We start from the raw sequence: 19,871 nt of genomic DNA on the forward strand, positions 1-19,871 counted from the left end.
AACATTGTAATGAAGAATTTATTAAAAATGGTGGGTTTCACGGGCCAATTCAGCTTTTTTAAAAAGGATATTCTCAAATGATGCATGCATTTAGACAGTTTGCTGGAGCAACTGGACCTTAATAATACTGAGTAAGCTTTCTGAGTAAGCTTTCATAGGAAAGCACAACACAGTGGAATAGCTCCATCAGGCTTAAGACGTGAGAAACAGGCAACCAAAATAAACTACCCACAAACTCCATAAATGTCTAGTTCCAGATGGTCAGAAGAGTTAGTTGAGCCCTGTATGTCAGTGTGACATTCTCTGGAACTCATGGCAACTAAAAATCTCCTCCATCTTTTAATAGTTAGCGCAACTAGAGGCTCCTTTGCTTCGGTAATGGGCAACTTAGACCACTGTCTAAGCATCAGTGGGCTGAGTCTCAGCAGTGGTCTTTGGACCACTTTCAGGTAGGCCTCAGCATCACTGCCTGCCATAGCCTTTTGGCTGGACCAACGGCAACACTAGGAACTCTGCATGCAGAGTAAAGATGGCCAGGAGACAGAGAGGTTCAGGAGTGGGCAGTACCCTTGCTCTGATGGTAAAGAGACTGAAGTGTTGAAGGAAATTAAAAGGCTGATAGTTGTTGTTGACCACAATGGTAGTAAAACAATGTTGTTATAGGAAGAAGCTGCCCAGAGTGGCTGGGGCAACCCTGTCAGATGGGCAGGGTACAACTAGTAAAATGATTATTATTAGTTAGAAGGATCAGGAAAGATTGATGAAAGAAATGGGTGGTGGAGGGATAGGAAATACTTGTGAAACATCAAGCTTGAGTAGGATTTTCAGCAGTGTGGTGGGATGCAACTTTAAAGATTCAAACTGCTCCTGTTGAGTGAGCAATGCAAAATAAGATTGGAATGTCGGCGGTTTGAGGCCCTACAACAGGGTGAGCTCCCGTTTTTCAGTCTCAGTTCCTGCCAACCTAGCAGTTCGAAAGCACATCAAAGTGCAAGTAGATAAATAGGTACCACTCTGGCAGGAAGGTAAACGGTGTTTCTGTGCGCTGCACTGGTTTCGCCAGAAGCAGTTTAGTCATAATTTCCACACGACCCGGAAAAACTGTCTGTGGAAGCGGACAAACATTGGCTCCCTCGGCCAGTAAAGAGAGATGAGCACTGCAACCTCAGAGACGTTCGCAACTGGACGTAACTGTCAGGGGTACCTTTACCTTTATATCACCTTACAGAAGAACTGGCATGGAACTTTAGAAATTTATTTTATGTAATCTATAAAGCTTTCTGCACTGCGCTGACTTGTTTGGAGACAGTGGCAAATGCAGCTTGCCCTATCCACCAGTCAGTTAGTTCTGCATATGAAGCAGCCAGATTATATTTAGTGAATTAGCAATTCCTTAAATATTGGATGACTTGGCCCTTCTCTTAGGTGTATGTCAATTCCGGTTCTCATGAGAGCAATTTTCAAGAAAGCCACCCAACAAAAAGCTGAGGAAACTTCTCTGAGCAAAGACGGAGTCTGTGAGGAAAACTGCAAAGACCAACAAGTTGAACATAACCAGCAGTAGTGTGGCTACTTGTGAAACTGAGCAACAGCATTATTATTTTTGGTGTAATTCTTGGTTTATTTCTCTCACAAGTTACAACTGGGCAAAACTAATTCTGCTTAGTGAAAAACATTGGAAAAAGTTACGTTTTAAGTCACAAAAGCAATTTGAATGCAGAGATTACCACCTTATTAAACATTAAGTTTCAACTTTGTAAGGGTTATTTTATAGTGAATGTTTAGAAAAAGTAGGTTTTCTGAAGTAGTATGTTAAACAAAGCTTTAGGAACTTTTTTTTAGGATAAATATTTTTTGGCAGGGGTGGGTGGGTTATTTTAATTCAACTTTTATCTTTATACTGGTCACACCCTGTAGCAGAACTCTAGTCCACCTGAAAGTTTGTCTAAATTGGGCTTTTTTCTTAACACTAAAGCTTCCTTTTTTCCAGACGTGATCTTTTAAAATAGGGTCTTGATTCCATCAAATGTTAGTCACATAGGGACATTTTTTTCCAGGTAGCATTGATTTGATTACTTGGGGACATAGTTAAAATTAAAAGATAAATGAACCATCTTTACACTACAATGAAACTTTTGCACCCCAGCCCTTTCCCATAATTATACCGGTACTCTTTTGTGTGCAGTCTCTACTGGGTAGAGGTATGAATCTCTCTCCTGAAATGTGCCCTTGCACAGACAATATGTTCACCTTGCTCTACATGTAGGGTGAAGTAAGTATTTTTACATGAGTGTGTGTGTGTGTGTGTGTGTGTGTGTGTGTGTGTGTGTGTCTCACACACAGGACTTCTCTTGGTCTGAACCAGGTAGAGTTTAAGTAGTGGTAGCTATAGTACAGCAAAGTAAGGGCAGCAAAAGACCCATAGAACTCACATTATTTGGGAGAGAGGAGGCTAATCTTTTGGGGGGCCACATTGACCCATAGTCAACCTTCCAGTGAGTAGCAAGAACTGCACTTCTCGAAGCTGCTTTCCAATAAATTATTTTACACTATCAAGTCGTTTTTATTATTAAATTTAGTGGTGTCAAATTTTGTGAGGGTATTGGAGGTCACAGAAGTGGGACACAAGTTTGTCACCCCTGTTCGAAAGAAACGTTAATTCCTTTTGAAGAGGAATTTCTATTTCTTTGTTCTCTTGAAAAGGTCTGCCTCTTCTCGCGTTGTCCACCTGCCCCTGATTAGTGCAGCACTGACTTCTGGGCAAGGTGGTTTCCCCCAGAAAGCATATGAAGAGAGAACTGTACTATGTACAGACTAGTTTACCAGCTAAGAAATGCTTCATTAAACATCTGAAGGCCAAACTCAAGGTGACATTAAATGCGCCTTTATATTTCAGATATTAAAAAATGCAAATAGCATCAGCCAGCACCAACGAAGAATTTCTTCCTCAAAGCAAATCCTAGCTTCAGAAAAATTCCTGAAACAAAGCAGGGGAGTAATGAGTTCATTTCCCAGCTTTATGCCTGTTCATCTCAATAACTGGGATCCTTCCACCATACATATTTTAAAAATGCAAATAAAATGTTAAAGATATCTTTACAAATTGCATTTAACACCCATTCTTCCTATGTATCAGAGAAGGCGAGAGAGAATAATCCCCTCTTGCAAGGCTGTATTTCACATCTCTGGAACAGCGATGTAACATAGATTATAGTGCCTGGAATGATTTACTAACATAAGATGTGTTTGCAAAGTTTGTTAAAGGAGATTAGACAGTGTACAAATTAATCATAAGCCATATCCATGTAATACCACAGGATTTTATCTACTATATAAAGGGCACATTAAGCAATATTTGAAAGCAAAATCTCTGCATTTCAGCCAGTTTTGAGGTAGTTGCATATCTGGGGGGAAACGATACTTTAAAAAAAACTTTTAAAAATTCTACACAATGAATTAACTTTGCAATAATTGAATGTGTTCAATTGTGTCTGGTGGCAAACCTAGCTGATCTACTAAATTGATAGTTTTTTCTTTTAGCCAACTAAACGCTGGCTTTTTGGAATCAGTGCCACCTTTCCTCCTTCTGCAACATTCTTCTTGGAAGGATCCAGTCCTGCTATCATTTCTGCAACACTGTCCACTAAACTCAATGCCGTTTTCAGAGATTCTTCCACCTGTAGTTCCATCATGCTGTTTCTCAGGTAAGAGGGCATGACCAAGGTCCATGTCCTCAATAGTATCCATCAAGTCTTCAACATGGGGCTGCAGGTGGGTAGAGTTAAGACTTCTAAACACAGATTCTTCGTATTTTCCCAGTTCGTTCAGCAGGTCAGTTACCCCGCTCAGCACTCCAGAACTGCATCCATTGTGCTGACACCAGAACGAAAGAGCACTATAAAAACAATGAAAGTTAAAAATAGATCTGAGACCAAATGTAAATAATAAGACAGCTTTTTAAAAAAACATTTTCCCCCTCCCATATTTATTCTCATTCACAAAGGGCAACTGAGCAGAACATTCACCTAGAATAGTTTTGTATTCCACTTTGGAGCGCCATATAAGAAATCTAGATATCACCATGGCACCAATCAAATAACCTTTTTCTAGTATGGTGTATCATTTCCTGCTTTCTATCTAGCAAATGCCTGAGATACTCATTATAATGGAATCAAGTTCCTATAGCCCATGATGGTTGAGGGGGGAAATCAAGAGACAGGAGACAGTCTTTGCTCAGAAATGGCCGGCATGGAGTACAGTGGTACCTCTAGTTCGTTCCAGAGGTCTGTTCTTAACCTGAAACTGTTTTTAACTAGAGGCACACTTTCACTAATGGGGCCTCTTGCTGCCACTGCGCCGCTGGCAGACGATTTCCGTTCTCATCCTGGGGCAGAGTTCTCAACTCGAGGTCTCTCTTCCAGGTTAGCAGGGTTTGTAACCTGAGACATTTGTAACTTGAGATACCACTGTAGTCTGAAAATTTCCTCCTTCCACAATGCATCCTATAAGGCACCTTCAATGGAGGTCTACATGGAAGAGGCTGCCTCCGGGTTTCGTAGCAGCACGGAGAGAGAAGTTGGCTGTAGCTTTCAAATGCTACAAACCAATTGGACTACTTTTACCATCTTTTTCTGTTCTCCAGTAGCTCAAGCTCAACAGAGTGTGAAATTGTATCAGGACGAGTGGCTATATTAAGGGGTGGGGAGCCTTTTTGGCACCAAACATCACAATGGCATCAGGTGATCTGGTGACAAGTCCCATTGTCAGAACTTCAAAGTAACCTGCAGGCAGCAAGGTGCTGGTAAGATGGAAGGGGATTCTGTTAGCATGAATTTCAATGCAAAACCCTTCTTAATCGTGAAGAGGTTTACATTAAATTCTACCGAATTGAGTAGGATTTAACGCCCCCCCATCAGCAAAGTGTTAAATCTTGCTGTGCTGGCTGCGCACCCCAGTTCCCTGCAGGATGTGACGATAAAGAATGAATAAAAAGTTAAGTGTTCATAATTTAAATGGGCACTATATTAGCAGAGGATATTAATAGATATATTTCTCTGGTGGAGGTCTGCTATCAATTTAACAACTTGTACAATTAATTTTCATTCCTTTTTTTAAAATGCTGCTTTACTACATACCTTATGGTTCCTTTGAGTTGGCCACATGAGATCATCTTCCTTGCTGCTTCTTTATACCCCTGATTAAAACCCTCTTGAACTGTCAGCAGTTTTCCAGCTTCTGCTCCCTCCCTATAGCCTTCCTTTGAGCAAAGAGATCAAAATCACATTAACAACTAGAACGTAAAAAGAAACAGTACAGTACTCATCGGTATCTGCCTGGCTTATTCAAATAAGCCATCATGAAATGAGGTCCATCTGCAATTATAAAAATGTTTGCTCTAGAGGTGTGGCTTACACATAATAGGTGTGCCAATCATGTAGCTTTAAAAAGTCAACCTCATAATGAAAAAAGTGCTTCTGGAGCAGACAGAGGATATTCGGCACAATAACAAAAGGGTGAGATCTTTTTCAGCCCTTCCAGTTGCATTGACCGAACAAATAAACAAAAAAAGAAAGAGGAAAATTGAATCTTTGATTATATAGCATGACGCAAGGCAGTGCATTATTAACAGTTAAGCTATCCTTGTGAATTGCCGTTAGTTTCATCTGAAAATGACTTTCTCTGCTTAATTCCTGAACTATGTTTCTCCCAAACAGAACACTATAGCTGACCCTTAATCCTTTGATCAGCAACTCTGCAGTGAAGGCTAGTGAGCCAAGGCTCTCCCTTTCCCCCAACATGGATTATCTTCTCCCTGCAACCAACACATCCTTCCTACACCTTATTTGCCTCTGAGCTGACTGAGGTGTGTCTGGGGAGGGGTGTGTGTGGACCTGCTAGTGCTATTCTGAAGGCTAATCCATCTTGGATCTCAATAGCTAATTTTTATGTCAATGATGTGGTCAATCCCCAACCCAAACCATATAATTACTTTGAGTCGTTTCTCCATGGTGCTCTTCCATTCTTTCTGAGCTATGTCCATTTCATTTGCATCTTCATCAAACACATCTTCGCTGTGCTGGCTGACTGCAGCTTGCACCCAGGACATCTTGTCTGTGCTAATAACCGTGAGGAGGGCTATGGGCAGAAGCAGCTGAAGTCTAGCAGGGTGCTAAGCTTGAGCAATCAGACTGAAACCTGCAGGGAAATGACACCTATTGAAACAAATGCTTGCATATAAAATACATCTGATAATGTGTGCATGTTGAGAATCCCCACACCTAAGTTTTGCTGGTGAATAGGGTCCATGATCAGGAACTTCCTGCAGCCAACCAGAAGCCACACTTTGGAAGTCAAACGATTCAGAAGTCGAACAGACTTCTGGAACGGATTCTGTTCGACTTCCGAGGTATAGCTGTATACTTTTATTAACTCCTCTCTTCAGGGAACAGAGAAAAAGGCAATGGAACTTAAAACCTTCACACTCCTTGCAGGGTCACAACAGACTTTATGTTGATCAAAACCATGACTTACGAGGCAGCTTGTTTGTGAGCTGCACTATTGGCAGGATGAGGGAGGGGAGAATAAAGTGTTTTCTCAAGAAATGGCCACCAGCAGCCCAACTTTGTCACTTTTGAGGTAGCAGATACTTCCAACTGCTGTGTCTTCATACCCCAAGAGAAGCTTTGTAATACATTAAAGACTAACAGAATTTATTATGACAGATGCGTTTGCGGACTACAGCCAGCCTTATCAGACGCATGGAAGTCTCATTCTCAGCTGACATATGGGAAGAGAGAAAATAAATAGGAAACAAGAGGTCCAAAAGTTCATGGATTTCATGCCCCCCCCCCCAATATATCCAGGTGTACTAGCTAAGAAGAACACTTCATTGCGCTGTTGCAGTGGGCTCCATCTGGGAAATTTATAGCAGAGTAAATCTGTCAGCATTTAATGTACCAAAAGGTATTCTTGTTTTTTAAACGGTTTTCCAAGGGTTTCCGAGGTTTAGAGGGTGTTTGCTGGTTTTTCCAAATCTATGCAATTTCACATAACCCCTGAGTAAATGGGTAGTTTCCTGTAGTACATATAACAAAACTTTTTTTTTTAAGGATTGAGAGACTAGTGCAGAACAAATAAAGGTTCTTCAATATTCTCTCACTCTCTCTATAATTATAATTTTATTATTTATACCCCTCCCATCTGGCTGGGTTTTCCCAGCCACTCTGGGCAGCTTATATAAAATAAGTGCACAGTGGAGATATAGAGAAAGTCACTATGGAAGTTAATTTGCAGGTGTAGCAAAAGTCAGTGTGAATGTTAATTATCCACTGCATGATTCATTCTGTTGTTCCCAATAGGGGTTTGGTTTTTTTGCCAGTAGTTAACCTGACTTCCTCTTGGAGCAACTGTCCAATTTACTGTTACAGGTGAAAGGGACTCTTTTCTGTTTAGCTAAGTGTAGCAGAGTGGAAAAATAGTATTTTCTTCAGTATGCTCCAGTTGCTCCAGTTTATTAAGACATTTCCCCACCACCAGCAGGAATTTCAGGAGCAATTTCCTGGCAATTTAAGAAGAGCCTACCCAAAAGATTAGTGTTTCCTAGCAACAAGTTAGGAGCATCTGGATTGATATCGATTTTTTGTTACTATTACATGATTTTGATGTTTTTCTTCTCAAAACCCTGTGCTGGGATATTTAAAGGACAGAACACAATGATTATCAGCAGCTAAAAAATCTATAGCTTTATAGCACTTACTGTCCTTGAACTGCAGTCCAGTCTTATGCATGTTTACTGAAAGCTTGCTTGCTTACTTGGAAGACCGACTAAACATGTTGGGTCAGTCTTTAGTCGGTCTTCCAGGTAAGCAAGCAAGCTAATGTGACAATCACAGAGGACAAGCCTGGGTCAAGGTTAGTTACTGTCTGAGACAAGGCAAGGATATTCCTGTGCAAATTAAGAATATGCTCAAGAATACCTTTCAATTCACCAGAGTATTTTAGGCATACATTTGGTTTGGGGGGAGCTGATCATCTAAAAGCAGTAGAAGAACCTGGATTTGTACATACTACAGTGTTTGCCACTCTTTTAAGTGTGCCACCCATTAGGGGAACCACAGGTAATTTCTGTTCAACAATTCAAGACATGTCCAACTTCTTGTTTCTAGGTATAATAAAAATTTTATTAAGTTCTCTTGTCCAAGTTATTTGGGGAAACCTTTGTAGCTTAAACTTTGTACATGGCATTATTTATGGTGACTATACAATTATAAAACTCCTTTCTTAGGGAAACCTATTTATCTCAGTCTTTCAAAAGGACTGTTAAGATGTTAGGAAACTACCTTTTTTCCAAGTCAAACCCATTGGTCCATCTAGCTCAGTACTATCAATTATTGCAGCAGCTCTCCAGGGCAACAGACAAGCCCCACCCCACCCACCAACAATCAGTCCTGGAAATGCTGGGGATTCAACTGAGGAGCTTCCGCACACCAAACTTATTTTATCTGACACTATCCTAATTCATATTTTGCTTCTGCCATCTGCCTTGGTGGTATTAATGTCAGAATGGGGAGCTCCTGAGCAGCGCCATTCTTCTTCCAGCAAGGAGCACAAGAACCTTCTACTTCCTGCTACCAAGAAGCCATAACAATGGTAAAGAGTGTCCGTACAACACAACAGGCTTGTAAAAAAACAAGACTTACAACATCCCCACAACTTTGCAGGATTTGAAGCCATTCCTTATTTGCAAGCCACACAGCCTAAAATCTGAAGCTCCGGAAACCTTGCCTCTAGAAAAAGCTCTCCTTTATATAACCCACAATGTCTATGCAAGGTGTACATAATGTAAAACTAATTTCAACTCTGGTTATTCTGGTGGTTCAAGTGAATGGAGAAATAGTTCACAGAGAAACCTTTGTTTTCCAGGAGTTGCCCTCACTTTTTCCATTTCCCTCATCAATATAGAGTGACAGCTCCTGAGGGCAGCATAACAACTCTCATTTGAACACAAAATGTATAAATTATGCACCTGTCATTTTCTTGAGGGCGGAGAGGCATTTCCACTGAATGGTGCTGCTAAACTGCAGTCAATTCCTAGCATTATGATTCACTCCTTATTTTATAAGACTAGTGTTCAAGTGTGTATGCATATAAAATGCAACACTGTTCCAGTAATGCTAAGACTCCAAATCTATTTTTGGGGAAGAGAAGCCTGTAGCAGACAGAACTGTACCTTCATCTTTACCAGTGCAATGCATCTGGTTCCACAGTGCAACAGTTTGCTGTGCGAGAAATGACTTTGTGCCTGTGGAAGGAGCTAGTCTCAATCCTGTCCTTGACTTGTAAGTTTCATGATCCTAAAAGCTAGACATTTTTTCATCATCCTGTACTTTAGTTGTTGGGCTCTTGATTGTTTCCTGTTCCTACTTGGGAGAGTTTTGATTTGCTTGGTCTGTCATGTGAAGAGTCGCTGTTTGCTTCATGGTTGTAGTGTTGTTGACACCTGTACATATGACTCAAACTAGCATGAGCTTTTTGAAGAACCGAAGGAAAGTACACTCTCTTACTCATCACAGCCTTAGGCAGCCACCTTTTCTGCCTCCCAGGAAGATCGCAGCAAGGTGCCAGAGCAGATGAAGGGAACTTGCTTCCGTACCCTCTATGCATAAAAGAACCCACTGCTCCAACTGCCATTACCTGTAGAGCTGAAAGGAGGCAATCTATGGGCTCTGCCAGCAGCTAGGTGGCCAAGAATCACTGGATGCCTACACTTGTTTCCTCTCAAGAAGAAAATCTTAGCAATGTCGTATCCATCAGTCAGCAAAGGAGCAGCTTCTGAAATGCTAGCTTTCCTCTTACTTCCCCAATCCTTTTTCCTTTTGTATAGTATTTGTTAGACCATGGGTAGGCAAACTAAGGCCCGGGGGCCGGATCCAGCCCAATCACCTTCTAAATCCAGCCCACAGATGGTCCGGGAATCAGCATGTTTTTACATGAGTAGAATGTGTCCTTTTATTTAAAATGCCTCTCTGGGTTATTTGTGGGGCATAGGAATTTGTTCATTTTCCCCCTCCAAAAAAATATAGTCCGGTCCCCCACAAGGTCTGAGGGACAGTGGACTAGCCCCCGGCTGAAAATGTTTGCTGACCCCTGTGTTAGACTGTGAACCTTCATGTACGTTCTGTCTTCTCTAAGTGTTGCATCATGTGCACGATGGGAAAATGGTGGTCTGTGGGTGGTAGGTGGAGATTGTCCCTTTTGAGCGTTGTTTAGAATTATAGCTAACTTGGCCTCTCCTTTATCCACCTCTGAGATCTTCCATGGTGCAACTGCACTACTGCAGGCATGTCAACAACATCCCTTTCACCAGTATATGTGGCAGGCCTTCACTGGTATATCAGTTAAAATGCAGTATACTGCTAACACAGGATGGAAAGTGTAAGACGTCAGACTGTTGCTCCTACAAATAGTATCAGCATCAGAGTCAAGAAAAGGAAGAATAAAAACACTGCCTATAGAAGACCACTTGACAATACTGTAAATAATTGACACATGCACTTTCAGGTCTATAGACACTACCTTAGTCACAAGATTAGTCTCTCTCTTTCCATTCCAGAGACCCCTGCTTCAAGGGGTCCAGTTAATGCCTTCTCTTTTAAGCCTGGACACCCCAGCAGTCTTTGACTCAGTGGTGGCTGGGGATGCTCTTTCTCTTGGTCATCTTCTCATGGTCTGTGGTCTTCCCCACCATGGCTCTCCTGGCCCTCCCTGTATTGCTGGCACTGGAAAAAGGGAGCCAGCTGCAGCCCCAACACGGAGCCCTCTTGCTTGCTTTCCCTCAGAGTCAGTGCCCCAACACGGACCCCTGAGACACGTCTGGCCTCTCACCCATCAACAGACCCTACCCCACATTTACTGGCACCAGGCATTGAACAGAATTGTTTGCAGCTAGCATTTATCATGCCGAAGGCTTGGAGACCACAGAGTGGCAGAGAGAGGGAGATGCTACTCTGCATCCTTGTAAGAACCAAAGCCAGTGCTGGATGCACTAGCACAGTATGCCCAACCAGTAAATCACGATCTACCGGTAGATCCCCAGCTGATCCAGGTAGATCCTGGTAGATCAAGAGCCTTATTGATCGTGGGTTTAAATAAAGTTTACCGAAAGTTTACAAATAAAAGCTGAATAACTCTGGGCAATCCTACGCTTAAAAAGCTCAACAACTCTGGGCAATCCACCCACCCCAAGCACACTCCTCCCCCCTCCAATGACAATGGGTAGATCACTGCCAGTTTTTTAATACTGGGAGTAGATTGCAGTCTCTTGGGAGTTGGCTGTGCCTGCGGCAGCATGTCAATATGGGAACATAGGAGGCTGCCTTATACTGGGAGCCAGGCTCCTGGTCTTGCTCAGTACAGTATTGCCCAGCCTTTCTCAACCTTGAGTCCCCAGGTGTGGCCGGACTACAACTCCCATCATCCCTAGCCAGCACGGCCAGTGCCCCAGGGATGATGGGAGATGTAGTTCAAGAACACCTGGGAACCCCCGCGGCAGGAGAGACACTCCCCGCCTGAAGCCTTGGAGAGCTGCTGCTGCTGCCCAAGCTTGAGAAAGGCTGCTCTACACTGACCGGCAGCAGCAGCTGCTCTCCATGGCCTCAGGCGGGGAGTGTCTCTCCTGCCACGGGGGGAGCGAAGCGGGGGCCTTCTGCACGCAAGGCAGGTGCGTTGCCTTTAGGCTAGCCGGGGGGGGGACCCAGTTCTCCCACCCCACGCCTTGCTGAGGCGGGGGAGTCCTTTAATGGCGGACTGGCGGTCGGAAAGGGATACCTGCCTTTCCAGTCACTGGCTCAACCGGCTGCCGTCCTGGTGCCGCCGCCCGGAGGACCCCGGTTCCCGAGGCGAGCGGGGTCGCCGTCTTTCCTGCGGCCCCGTCGGAAGGCCTCCCTGGGGGCTCCTCCTCTCGCTCCACCCCGACGCCTCGTTCATTAAAACCCGGGCGATCCCCCTCCTCCTCCTCCTCCTCCCCCGGCGGCGGCGGCGGCGCAGAGCGGCGGCTGCGGGCGGAGCCTTCGCCTGAGGCGGGAAGGCGGCTTGGCGCGCGGGGCCCCCCTTACCTCTCTCCCTCCCTCAGGGCGGGCCTACGGAGCCCAGCGGCGCCTGAGGAGAAGCCGACGCCCGCCCCGCCTCAGAGAACCGCGGCCGCCTCTCCCGCCCCCGAAAGCGGCCCGGAAGGCGCTCGAGGAGGCGTCGGCGGCGTCGGGTTGTTTTAGGCCCCGCCTCGCCCCCTTCCTCCGCCTCGGCTGCGTCGGGAGGAGGAGCGGGAGGAGCTGGCTTCGACCAGGGCGCGCCCGCCAGCCAGCCAGAGACTGAGGTGCCGCCGGCCCGGGAGCTGCAGGCAGGCGCAGGCCGCGTCGAGCTGCGTCCCCGTCCCCGTCCTCCTCCTCTTCCTCTTCCCCGCGCGCCGCTCCTGGCCCTTCCTCAGCAGGTGAGACGGGCCCGGCCTGCCCTCCTTCCCTTCCCGGTCGCGCCTCGAGTTGGCCCCGGCGGCGGGGTGGGACCCGGGCGAGGCTGCAGGCGGGGTGGCCGCCCTGCGCCCGGGGGGAATAATAGTGGTGGTGGGGCGGCCTAGTGGTCGAGGGCGTGCAGGCGGCTGTCCTTCTCGCCGCCTCGGAAGGCCGACGGGGGTTTCTCTGCCCGGTTCCCGCCCTTGCGCCGCCTCTGCGGGGGCTCCCTCTCGCCCCGCCGGCGTCTCTGCGGGGTTGTTGTTGTGTATTGGGGGGGGGGGTTCTGGGGGCTGCTGGGCTCGCCTTCAGCAAAGGGACTGCTGACTTTTGGGGGATCCCAGGAAGCCATTGGGGGATCGCCATTATCTCTCCGCAGTGCTGAACTGGCCGGGGTCTTCCTGGGCTCCGGAGGCCCGTCTCCCGTTTTGGGGCCGGGGGCTCTCCTAAGAACAAAGAGAGCGGACTCTGCTGGATCGGGCTTGGGGCTCCTGTTTCCCGCAGTTGCCAGCCAGGTGCTTCCAGGAATCTCGCGGCCAGGTGACCTGCGTGTGAAAGTGTACACGCAACACACACACACACACACCTTACTGCCTGTCATGTGTACCAGGTAGTGCTTGGTGCACTAGCACTGAATACACAACTTCCGTTAACCTGCGGTGGTTAAAGAACTGTTGCTGGATCCCTCCATCCCCCACGAATTAGCCTAATCTCTTTCACAAAGCCATCTAAGCCACTTGACTGCTTAATGTTCTGAGGCTAAATTCCTTCAATATAAAGTCAGCTTCCGGGTCCCTTCTTGAGACCAAAGGCATAATTTGTCCAGAGCATCTGGGGGGAGTGGGAGTTGCTCCCCTTCCACCCATTACCCCCCTTCTATGCTGGATTGTTGTTGACAAGATCCAGACTACTGCTGTACTGCTTGCTGAAATACTCGGGTATTGAGGACAGGATTAGAAGCAGGAGCTTAGATGGCCTCCCTCCTCTGTGAATAAATGTTCCACTCCTGAGTCTGTAGGGAAGCGGAGCTTCTTGAAGAGTCCTGGGTGTGTCATTAGGCTTAGTTAGGCTGCTGCACTCAAGCCAAAGTCATCATGAGAAAGGCATTTTCAAATGCAAGCGTTCTCAAAGTTTACAGGGATACTTAAGGATTTCATATACTTACTGTACTTGCTGACCTTAGACATGTAATGTGGAAATCTGTTCATTTATACAAAGTGAGCCATCCTAAGCGCAGGAAACCTACTCTGTAGATTCTGGAATTTGTAATGCTAAGTATGCGAATTTATCATAATATGGGTGAATATCCTGCATACCTTAATTTAGTTGAATTGCCTTGAATGCAGCTTTAATGCTCTTTCCCATTGCTGAAAGGACCTTGGGATACAAGACTTGCTGAGCATAAATTAGCTGTATGTAAGACATTCTGAGTACAGAGCTTAGGAGAGTGCTTAATTACTGATGTAATTTCAGTGTGACTCCATTGTTTGCGTTCATCCTTTACTAATTTTTTTTTGTTATACTTGAGACGCTGAGATATCATTTAGTTTGAATACAGTGGTGCCCCGCAAGACGAATGCCTCGCAAGACGGAAAACCCACTAGATGAAAGGGTTTTCCGTTTGCTGGGTGACCTTGGGCCAGTCACACTTCTTTGAAGTCTCTCAGCCCCACTCACCTCACAGAGTGTTTGTTGTGGGGGAGGAAGGGAAAGGAGATTGTTAGCCGCTTTGAGACTCCTGAAGGGGAGTGAAAGGCGGGATATCAAATCCAAACTCCTCTTCTTCTTCTTCTTCAGAAGACGAATTTCCCTATGGGCTTGCTTCGCAAGACGAAAACGTCTTGCGAGTGTTCCGATTTTTTTCGCTTCCCCCCTTTTTCTAAGCCACTAATAGCCTTTTAGCCGCTAAGCCATTAATAGCTGCTAATCCGCTAAACCACTAATAGCGCTAAGCCGCTAATAGGGTTGCTTCGCAAGACAAAAAAACCGCTAGACGAAGAGACTCGCGGAACGGATGATTTTCGTCTTGCGAGGCACCACTGTACTAAGTTTTCTAAGTGCCTACATTCCCCCTTCCTTAACTGGGTCAAAGGAAAAAAATATTGATTCCTTCTATATCTAAATTCTCAAATGCTGTGAAAACATTTGCATAACTCCATTTCAAGCTAGTGAATTTTGTCTGTAGCTAAGTGTGTTTGCAAATTCTAAATTACATATGCCTTGTAGAGTCTGTTGGATTAGTAAAACACTTCTAGCAGCAGATGCTTGGGTAGTGAAAACAGCAACCACAACCAGCACCAGACCACTGGTACTTGCTTTCAAAACGTTCAATAACCTTTAACAGTAGAGTGTGCCCAGTTTTAGAAACTCAGATATATAAGCTAATCGCCAAATGGCACCTTAAACCTAGGTTACGGTTGCCACAACAGAATGTCTAGGTACCTTTTTTATGAGTTTACAACTCATTAAAACATAAAAGAAAACAATCCAAAAGAAAACAAAGTCAGGCTTCAAGGGAAATATTTCAGATCCTTCTCCAACTGACATTTTGCTTTCCCCATATTTATTTACCCATTTATTTTATATAGCTGTCCCATAGCAGAAGTACTCTAGGAAGCCAGTGTGGTGTAATGGTTTAGAGTGCTAGACTAGGACCTGGGAGATCAATGTTCAAATCCCCCCTCAGTCATGAAGCTCTTGGGCCAGTCACAGCCTCTTAAGCTACCTCACAGGATTGTTGTAGGGATTAACTGGGGGAGGGGGTGAACCATGGAATCCTTTGAGGAAAGGGGGGATATAAATACAATAAATAAGTTCTTCTGCTTACCTGCTTAAGAAAGCTTGGCGGGGCAGCCAGGTGGAGATGTCAGTCATCAAGCTTGGCATCCAGAGATCTCCACATGGTCACAATTGGACCCACACCAGTAGCAAAATGTGCATTGCTAATTTCTAACACTGAATGCCCCTGCTTAAACGTGTAGCTATGGGCATATTCAGACTGTGTTGCTCTTTTTGGATTGAAGTCAGTCACGTACCAGAAAATTCAGGTTGCATAGTTAGTTGATTTGATGCTCTTCTGAAACAAACCTGCCCCTTCTGCTCCCCCCCCCCCAAAAAAAAACCTGTGGGATAACAACATTTGATTCAATGTTGAATAAAAGCCTTGCAAACCAATTGGAATTAATGCTCAGTAAATAGCCAGCTTTGCCCAACCTCCCTGCAAACTTTGTGCAAACAAATCAGGCTGAATGCTTAATAAACTGGGTGTCTGAAAGCAACCTAACTCTCCATTACCCAGTTTCTAAAATTTAACAGTATTGTTATATTGAAGTCTTACAAGTTTGCACTGCACAAGTTTGTAGAATGGTATACCAAGTCTCACCTTCAGCACTGCCTGGTATTGACAGCCATGAGAATTAACATGGTTTTAAATTAGAACTTTAGCAACCCAGCAGAAATTCTTGTTCAGCCCCTGATGAAATCCTTAATATCTTTTCTGCTCTCCATTACCACTTTAGAACAAATCTTACAACTTGAACTTAAAAAACCAAAAAAAAGCTTGCGCTCCCCAAGACCTCATTGAATCAGAATTGCTGAGTTGGGAGCCACTTGTCTCCAGTATATGCGACATCATCTTATTCCAGTGTCCTCATCCTTTCACCATTTTTGTCCCCTGGGATCAGAGTTCTCAATAAGAGAGTTCAGATTAACCAGGCTTCGCTACCTTGTCAGCCACACACTGTGAAAGGGGTTTTAAAAAAAAGTGAGTGTACATCCCTGCATATGCTCAAAGCTGGAGATGGGCAATGAAGGTGCCTGGATGTCCCTCCATCCTTGATAGGTCCTCAGAGCACCCTTTGGACACAGACACAGAACAAGCCTTTTCCATCTCTCCAAAGAGTGTGTGTGTTTTTCTGTTCTCTGCTCCAAACTTAGACCTAGAAAGAGGAGCAGTTTCTTTGACTTTGTGGTTGATATGAGATGTAGTATGTGATTGTGGGCAACACCCTGGGCCTTGTGGGAAGGGTGCATGTATGTCTTGGTGCTGACAAATTTGCAAGTAGGGCAAGCCAAAACTTGTTGAGTCCTGCATTTGGTAACAGTGAGAAAGAAAGGGCCCTACCAATGAGTTTCAAGAGAGCTGAATGCCAGGGAGAGGGGACTCTTAAGACCAACCAGGAGTTCCCTTTGTGTGGAGGAGCTCTACATTAGTGATGGGTGGAAAGTAAATTTGGATCTACTAGTAGATCTCAGGGTGGTGGGTAAGGATTTAAGCAGATTGGACAGGCCCACTCCTGCACTGCACAGCTATGTCAGTATGTGCATAGGCCGGGCCTCTCCTCATGGTGCTGAATTCTTTGGGAGCCGTGCAGTTGACTTGTTGCCCCCTCACACATGCTTTTGAGGCAAAGGGGGTTTGCCTGCATCCCCCTAATGTGAAAGGCATCGCTGACAACTCTGGGAGGGATAGGCAATAATGGCATATGCAAACTTCTGTCTTATAAGTGTCTTCAGTGGGAAAAGAGGTGTAAACTTTACGTCTTGTTGGAGAAATACTAGGAAAGATTTTTAAAATGTATTTTTGCTTCCCTGGGATCTTGTTTTGGGGGACCTGAAACATGTGCTGGACTTTTGTTTTACTGGTTGCTGTATGTAGTTCAGCTATGTGAAGTGTTCCAGAGCTGATGAGAACAGGCGGCATTGAACAAGACTTGCTAAAGGCAGGGCAGATATACAGAGGCAGCCCATCGGCTGTCTTAAGTCTTTAGATTATGAATTGTTAAATGCCCCACTTGCCCTCAAAACTACTTGTATAGAAGGCAGTTGTAGGGAGAGGAAAAGCTGAGAATGCTTTGGCCCAAGGCCACACTCTGACTTCATAGTTAAGCTGTGATTTGAAGTAGTCAAGGCTCTAGCAGCAAGACTATGTTCATGAGTCTTGCTTTTGTACCACATCTCCAACTTCCATTATAAATGCATACATTTCTGAAATGGAAACCACAAAGAGATTCTCTTTCTGTCTTTGGCCTGCATTTAATTAATCAGGAAAATGCAAGGTGGAATAAGACATTGAGAGTTTCTGGCTAACACTGTGTTGATAATTGATCAAATTATTTTGCCGTAAAATACATTTGCTACTAGGGGAAAAAAGACAAGCTTCAGTTACATTGTCAACTTACTGCACTGGCTATAATGAATCTTAGACAAACTTGCCAGAAGTATTACATTTCTTTGTTTGAAATGGGAGTAACATAGTCAAACAAAGAAAATAGTCCTTTTACAGTTATTTTAAACGTACAAGAAACAGTATTTTAATGCCTTTTATCGACTTTTAAAATGTTTTTCTCAATTTCATTTTCAGTATATACTATACCTGTACTGGGCCTTGGATTTGTATGTAGAAAATCTTTTCATTAAATTTATCTCTAAGCTAAAAATATTTCTATTAAGAGTTGTTAGTCTGTACCTGCTAGCAACAACATGGGGAAGTTGTTCTAAGCTTCTTAACACTTAGATTTGTGTGTTCTAAACTTGGATTTCTTGTGAGGATGTGCATAATCTTGTGCTTTACATATTAAGTTTTATCCAAAACACTTTGAGCTTTTGTACAGATTGGTGTCACTACCTCCTTTCTTCCTATGAAGCCATTAGGGAGAACTCTCTGGTTCGTAATCAAACTGGTAAATAACCCCCTCTCAATCTGAAGTAATGTGGGTGACTATGAGACAGAATATCTTCTTGTTTGCTCCTTGGCTATAGGATACTCTCCATTAAGAGGCTCACCTGGTGCCTATTCTAATGGGGGGGGGGTTGTGTCAGGCAAAAACTTTGTATTCTCTCAGGTCATTTGGCACCATTTTCTGTTACCAATATTTGTCAAATTTCCTTCCACTGCAATAATATTTCCTAGCTTCTGATCATGGCAACGGCAAGTAAGCTAACAAAAGTACCCTAGAGTTTTATATTCATTTGCGCTGTCATCTGGGTATCCTAATGGCTGTTGTAATGAACACAGTGTGAAGGGAAGATGTCCAGTAGACAGGCACCAGGGAGTTGCAGTGTCTTGGGATGAGTCACTGAGCAGTTGTGAATAAATACGTCCCATTCATGCATCACTTGTTGATTTCAGTAAATACCAATGTATCTAGGCTGCGGAATAAAATGTGAAACTGCCATTGTAATACATTGAAGGGTATTACATATTAAATACCCATGGTAACTCTTAGACCAGAGGCAGTGGGCCTTTGGCCCTCCAGATGTTGCTGGACTCCCCCCCCCCATTAAGTGTTTTGATAACTTAGTTTATTAAATCACTAACATGCTCAGACTGCTCAAGTGATGGAAGAACAGTCATACTGTATTCCTGAATGGTGAGAACATTATCAGAGTAGTTTGCTTCATCCCTGCCAAAAATGATGGGATTTGCTATTTTGATAGCAGGTGTCGCAGGGATGATGGCATTAGTAGGTATATGATAAATAGTCCCACTGTCTTGTGGTAATGAGGCATAGTAGTAAAGAGACTGAGGTAATGTGTCAAGAAGGCCCCAGTAGAAATCTCACTCTCCTTGGAGGTGGTGTCAAATTAGTTGGCTTTAGCCCCCATCTGACATGGTAATGTATGCACAATTCTTCAAATATTCAAAATATACATGCTAAGAATTATTATTAGGTTTGTGTCCCCAAAACATATTTTAGAAGCAGTAGGTATTGTCTACTGTTTAAAGGTGCCCTAGATAAACCACATGTTTAGGGAAATAATGTCAGTATTTTAATTTGTTAAACAAGAGTAATTTGCCATTCTGCTATGCAGGACTTTATTCCAGTATTTACAAAATTTGTATACAGCCCTGTTCCAAATATCTCAGATCAACATATGTGGTACTCTCTCATTTTACCATCTTATCCTTTTAGTCATAAGATAGTGAAGGCCTCCTTCATATTTAAGTTGTAAAATGTACACACTATACATCCAACTGTGTGCATTTGACATGCACATTATGCACTATAGCTATGCCAGAAAGTTGGGATGGACTACATCTCCCTGCTGGGTACCTTGGAAGTCGAATGGAACCCGTTCCGGAAGTCCTTTCAACTTCCAAAATGTTTGAAAACCAAAGTGCGGAAGCTCCTGCAGCCAATCTGACGCCGTGGAAGCCCTGTTGGACATTCAGCTTCCAAAAATAGTTCATAAACCGGAACAGTCACTTCCGGGTTTGCGGCGTTCCGGAGCCAAAACATTCGAGAACTAGACTGTTCGACTTCTAAGGTATGACTGTATGTGCTTCCATGTTGTGTGAAATGTCCCAGATTTAGGTTTCCATGTTCAGCCACTGCATCACACCGATACATGGTCTGCTGTAACAGCACT

General features: G+C 44.2%; 3 protein-coding genes across 8 annotated transcripts in view; 2 read left to right on the top strand and 1 right to left on the bottom strand.

Moving 5' to 3' along the window:
• Positions 1–2,552, top strand: part of LOC310690161 (mediator of RNA polymerase II transcription subunit 1-like) — a 28,498-nt gene extending 25,946 nt beyond the window's left edge. Inside the window, exon 17 of the mRNA XM_083468824.1 lies at positions 1,426–2,552. Coding sequence (XP_083324950.1) covers positions 1,426–1,564 — 139 coding nt within the window. The 3' untranslated portion in view covers positions 1,565–2,552. The remainder of the gene's footprint in view (positions 1–1,425) is intronic.
• Positions 1–12,223, bottom strand: YAE1 (YAE1 maturation factor of ABCE1). Of its 3 annotated transcripts, none has more exons than XM_083468901.1 (4): positions 12,114–12,223; positions 5,990–6,195; positions 5,136–5,257; positions 1–3,895 (listed from the first exon to the last, which is right to left on the bottom strand). In XM_083468901.1, the coding sequence occupies exons 2-4, from the start codon at positions 6,104–6,106 to the stop codon at positions 3,457–3,459; spliced, it is 678 nt and encodes a 225-aa protein (XP_083325027.1). In that variant the 5' UTR covers positions 6,107–6,195; positions 12,114–12,223; the 3' UTR covers positions 1–3,456. The 3 variants fall into 3 exon arrangements, with proteins under 3 accessions (XP_083325027.1, XP_083325025.1, XP_083325026.1); XM_083468899.1 differs by lacking the exon at positions 12,114–12,223 and adding an exon at positions 11,831–11,957; XM_083468900.1 differs by lacking the exon at positions 12,114–12,223 and adding an exon at positions 11,827–11,957.
• RALA (RAS like proto-oncogene A) overlaps positions 11,583–19,871 on the top strand; it is a 23,794-nt gene continuing 15,505 nt past the window's right edge. For 2 of the 4 annotated variants that reach the window (XR_014517946.1, XM_083468905.1), the window contains exon 1: positions 12,373–12,484. The gene's annotated coding sequence lies outside the window, so the exon portion shown is untranslated. Of the gene's footprint in view, positions 11,720–12,372; positions 12,485–19,871 lie in introns of those variants that run through there. The other 2 variants (XM_083468907.1, XM_083468906.1) reach the window with 2 other exon arrangements.

Source organism: Podarcis liolepis, assembly GCF_965112155.1.
Source record: "Podarcis liolepis genome assembly, chromosome: 12".
NCBI lineage: Eukaryota > Metazoa > Chordata > Lepidosauria > Squamata > Lacertidae > Podarcis > Podarcis liolepis.

What these genes read in the sequence shown, in the direction of transcription:
- YAE1 (XM_083468901.1), bottom strand. Translation starts at nt 6,106, where the DNA reads ATGTCCTGGGTGCAAGCTGCAGTCAGCCAGCACAGCGAAGATGTGTTT. An exon ending in CCATGGAGAAACGACTCAAA is followed by an intron (nt 5,258 to 5,989) that starts GTAATTATATGG and finishes CTTTGCTCAAAG; the next exon opens with GAAGGCTATAGGGAGGGAGC. An exon ending in CAACTCAAAGGAACCATAAG is followed by an intron (nt 3,896 to 5,135) that starts GTATGTAGTAAA and finishes TTGTTTTTATAG; the next exon opens with TGCTCTTTCGTTCTGGTGTC.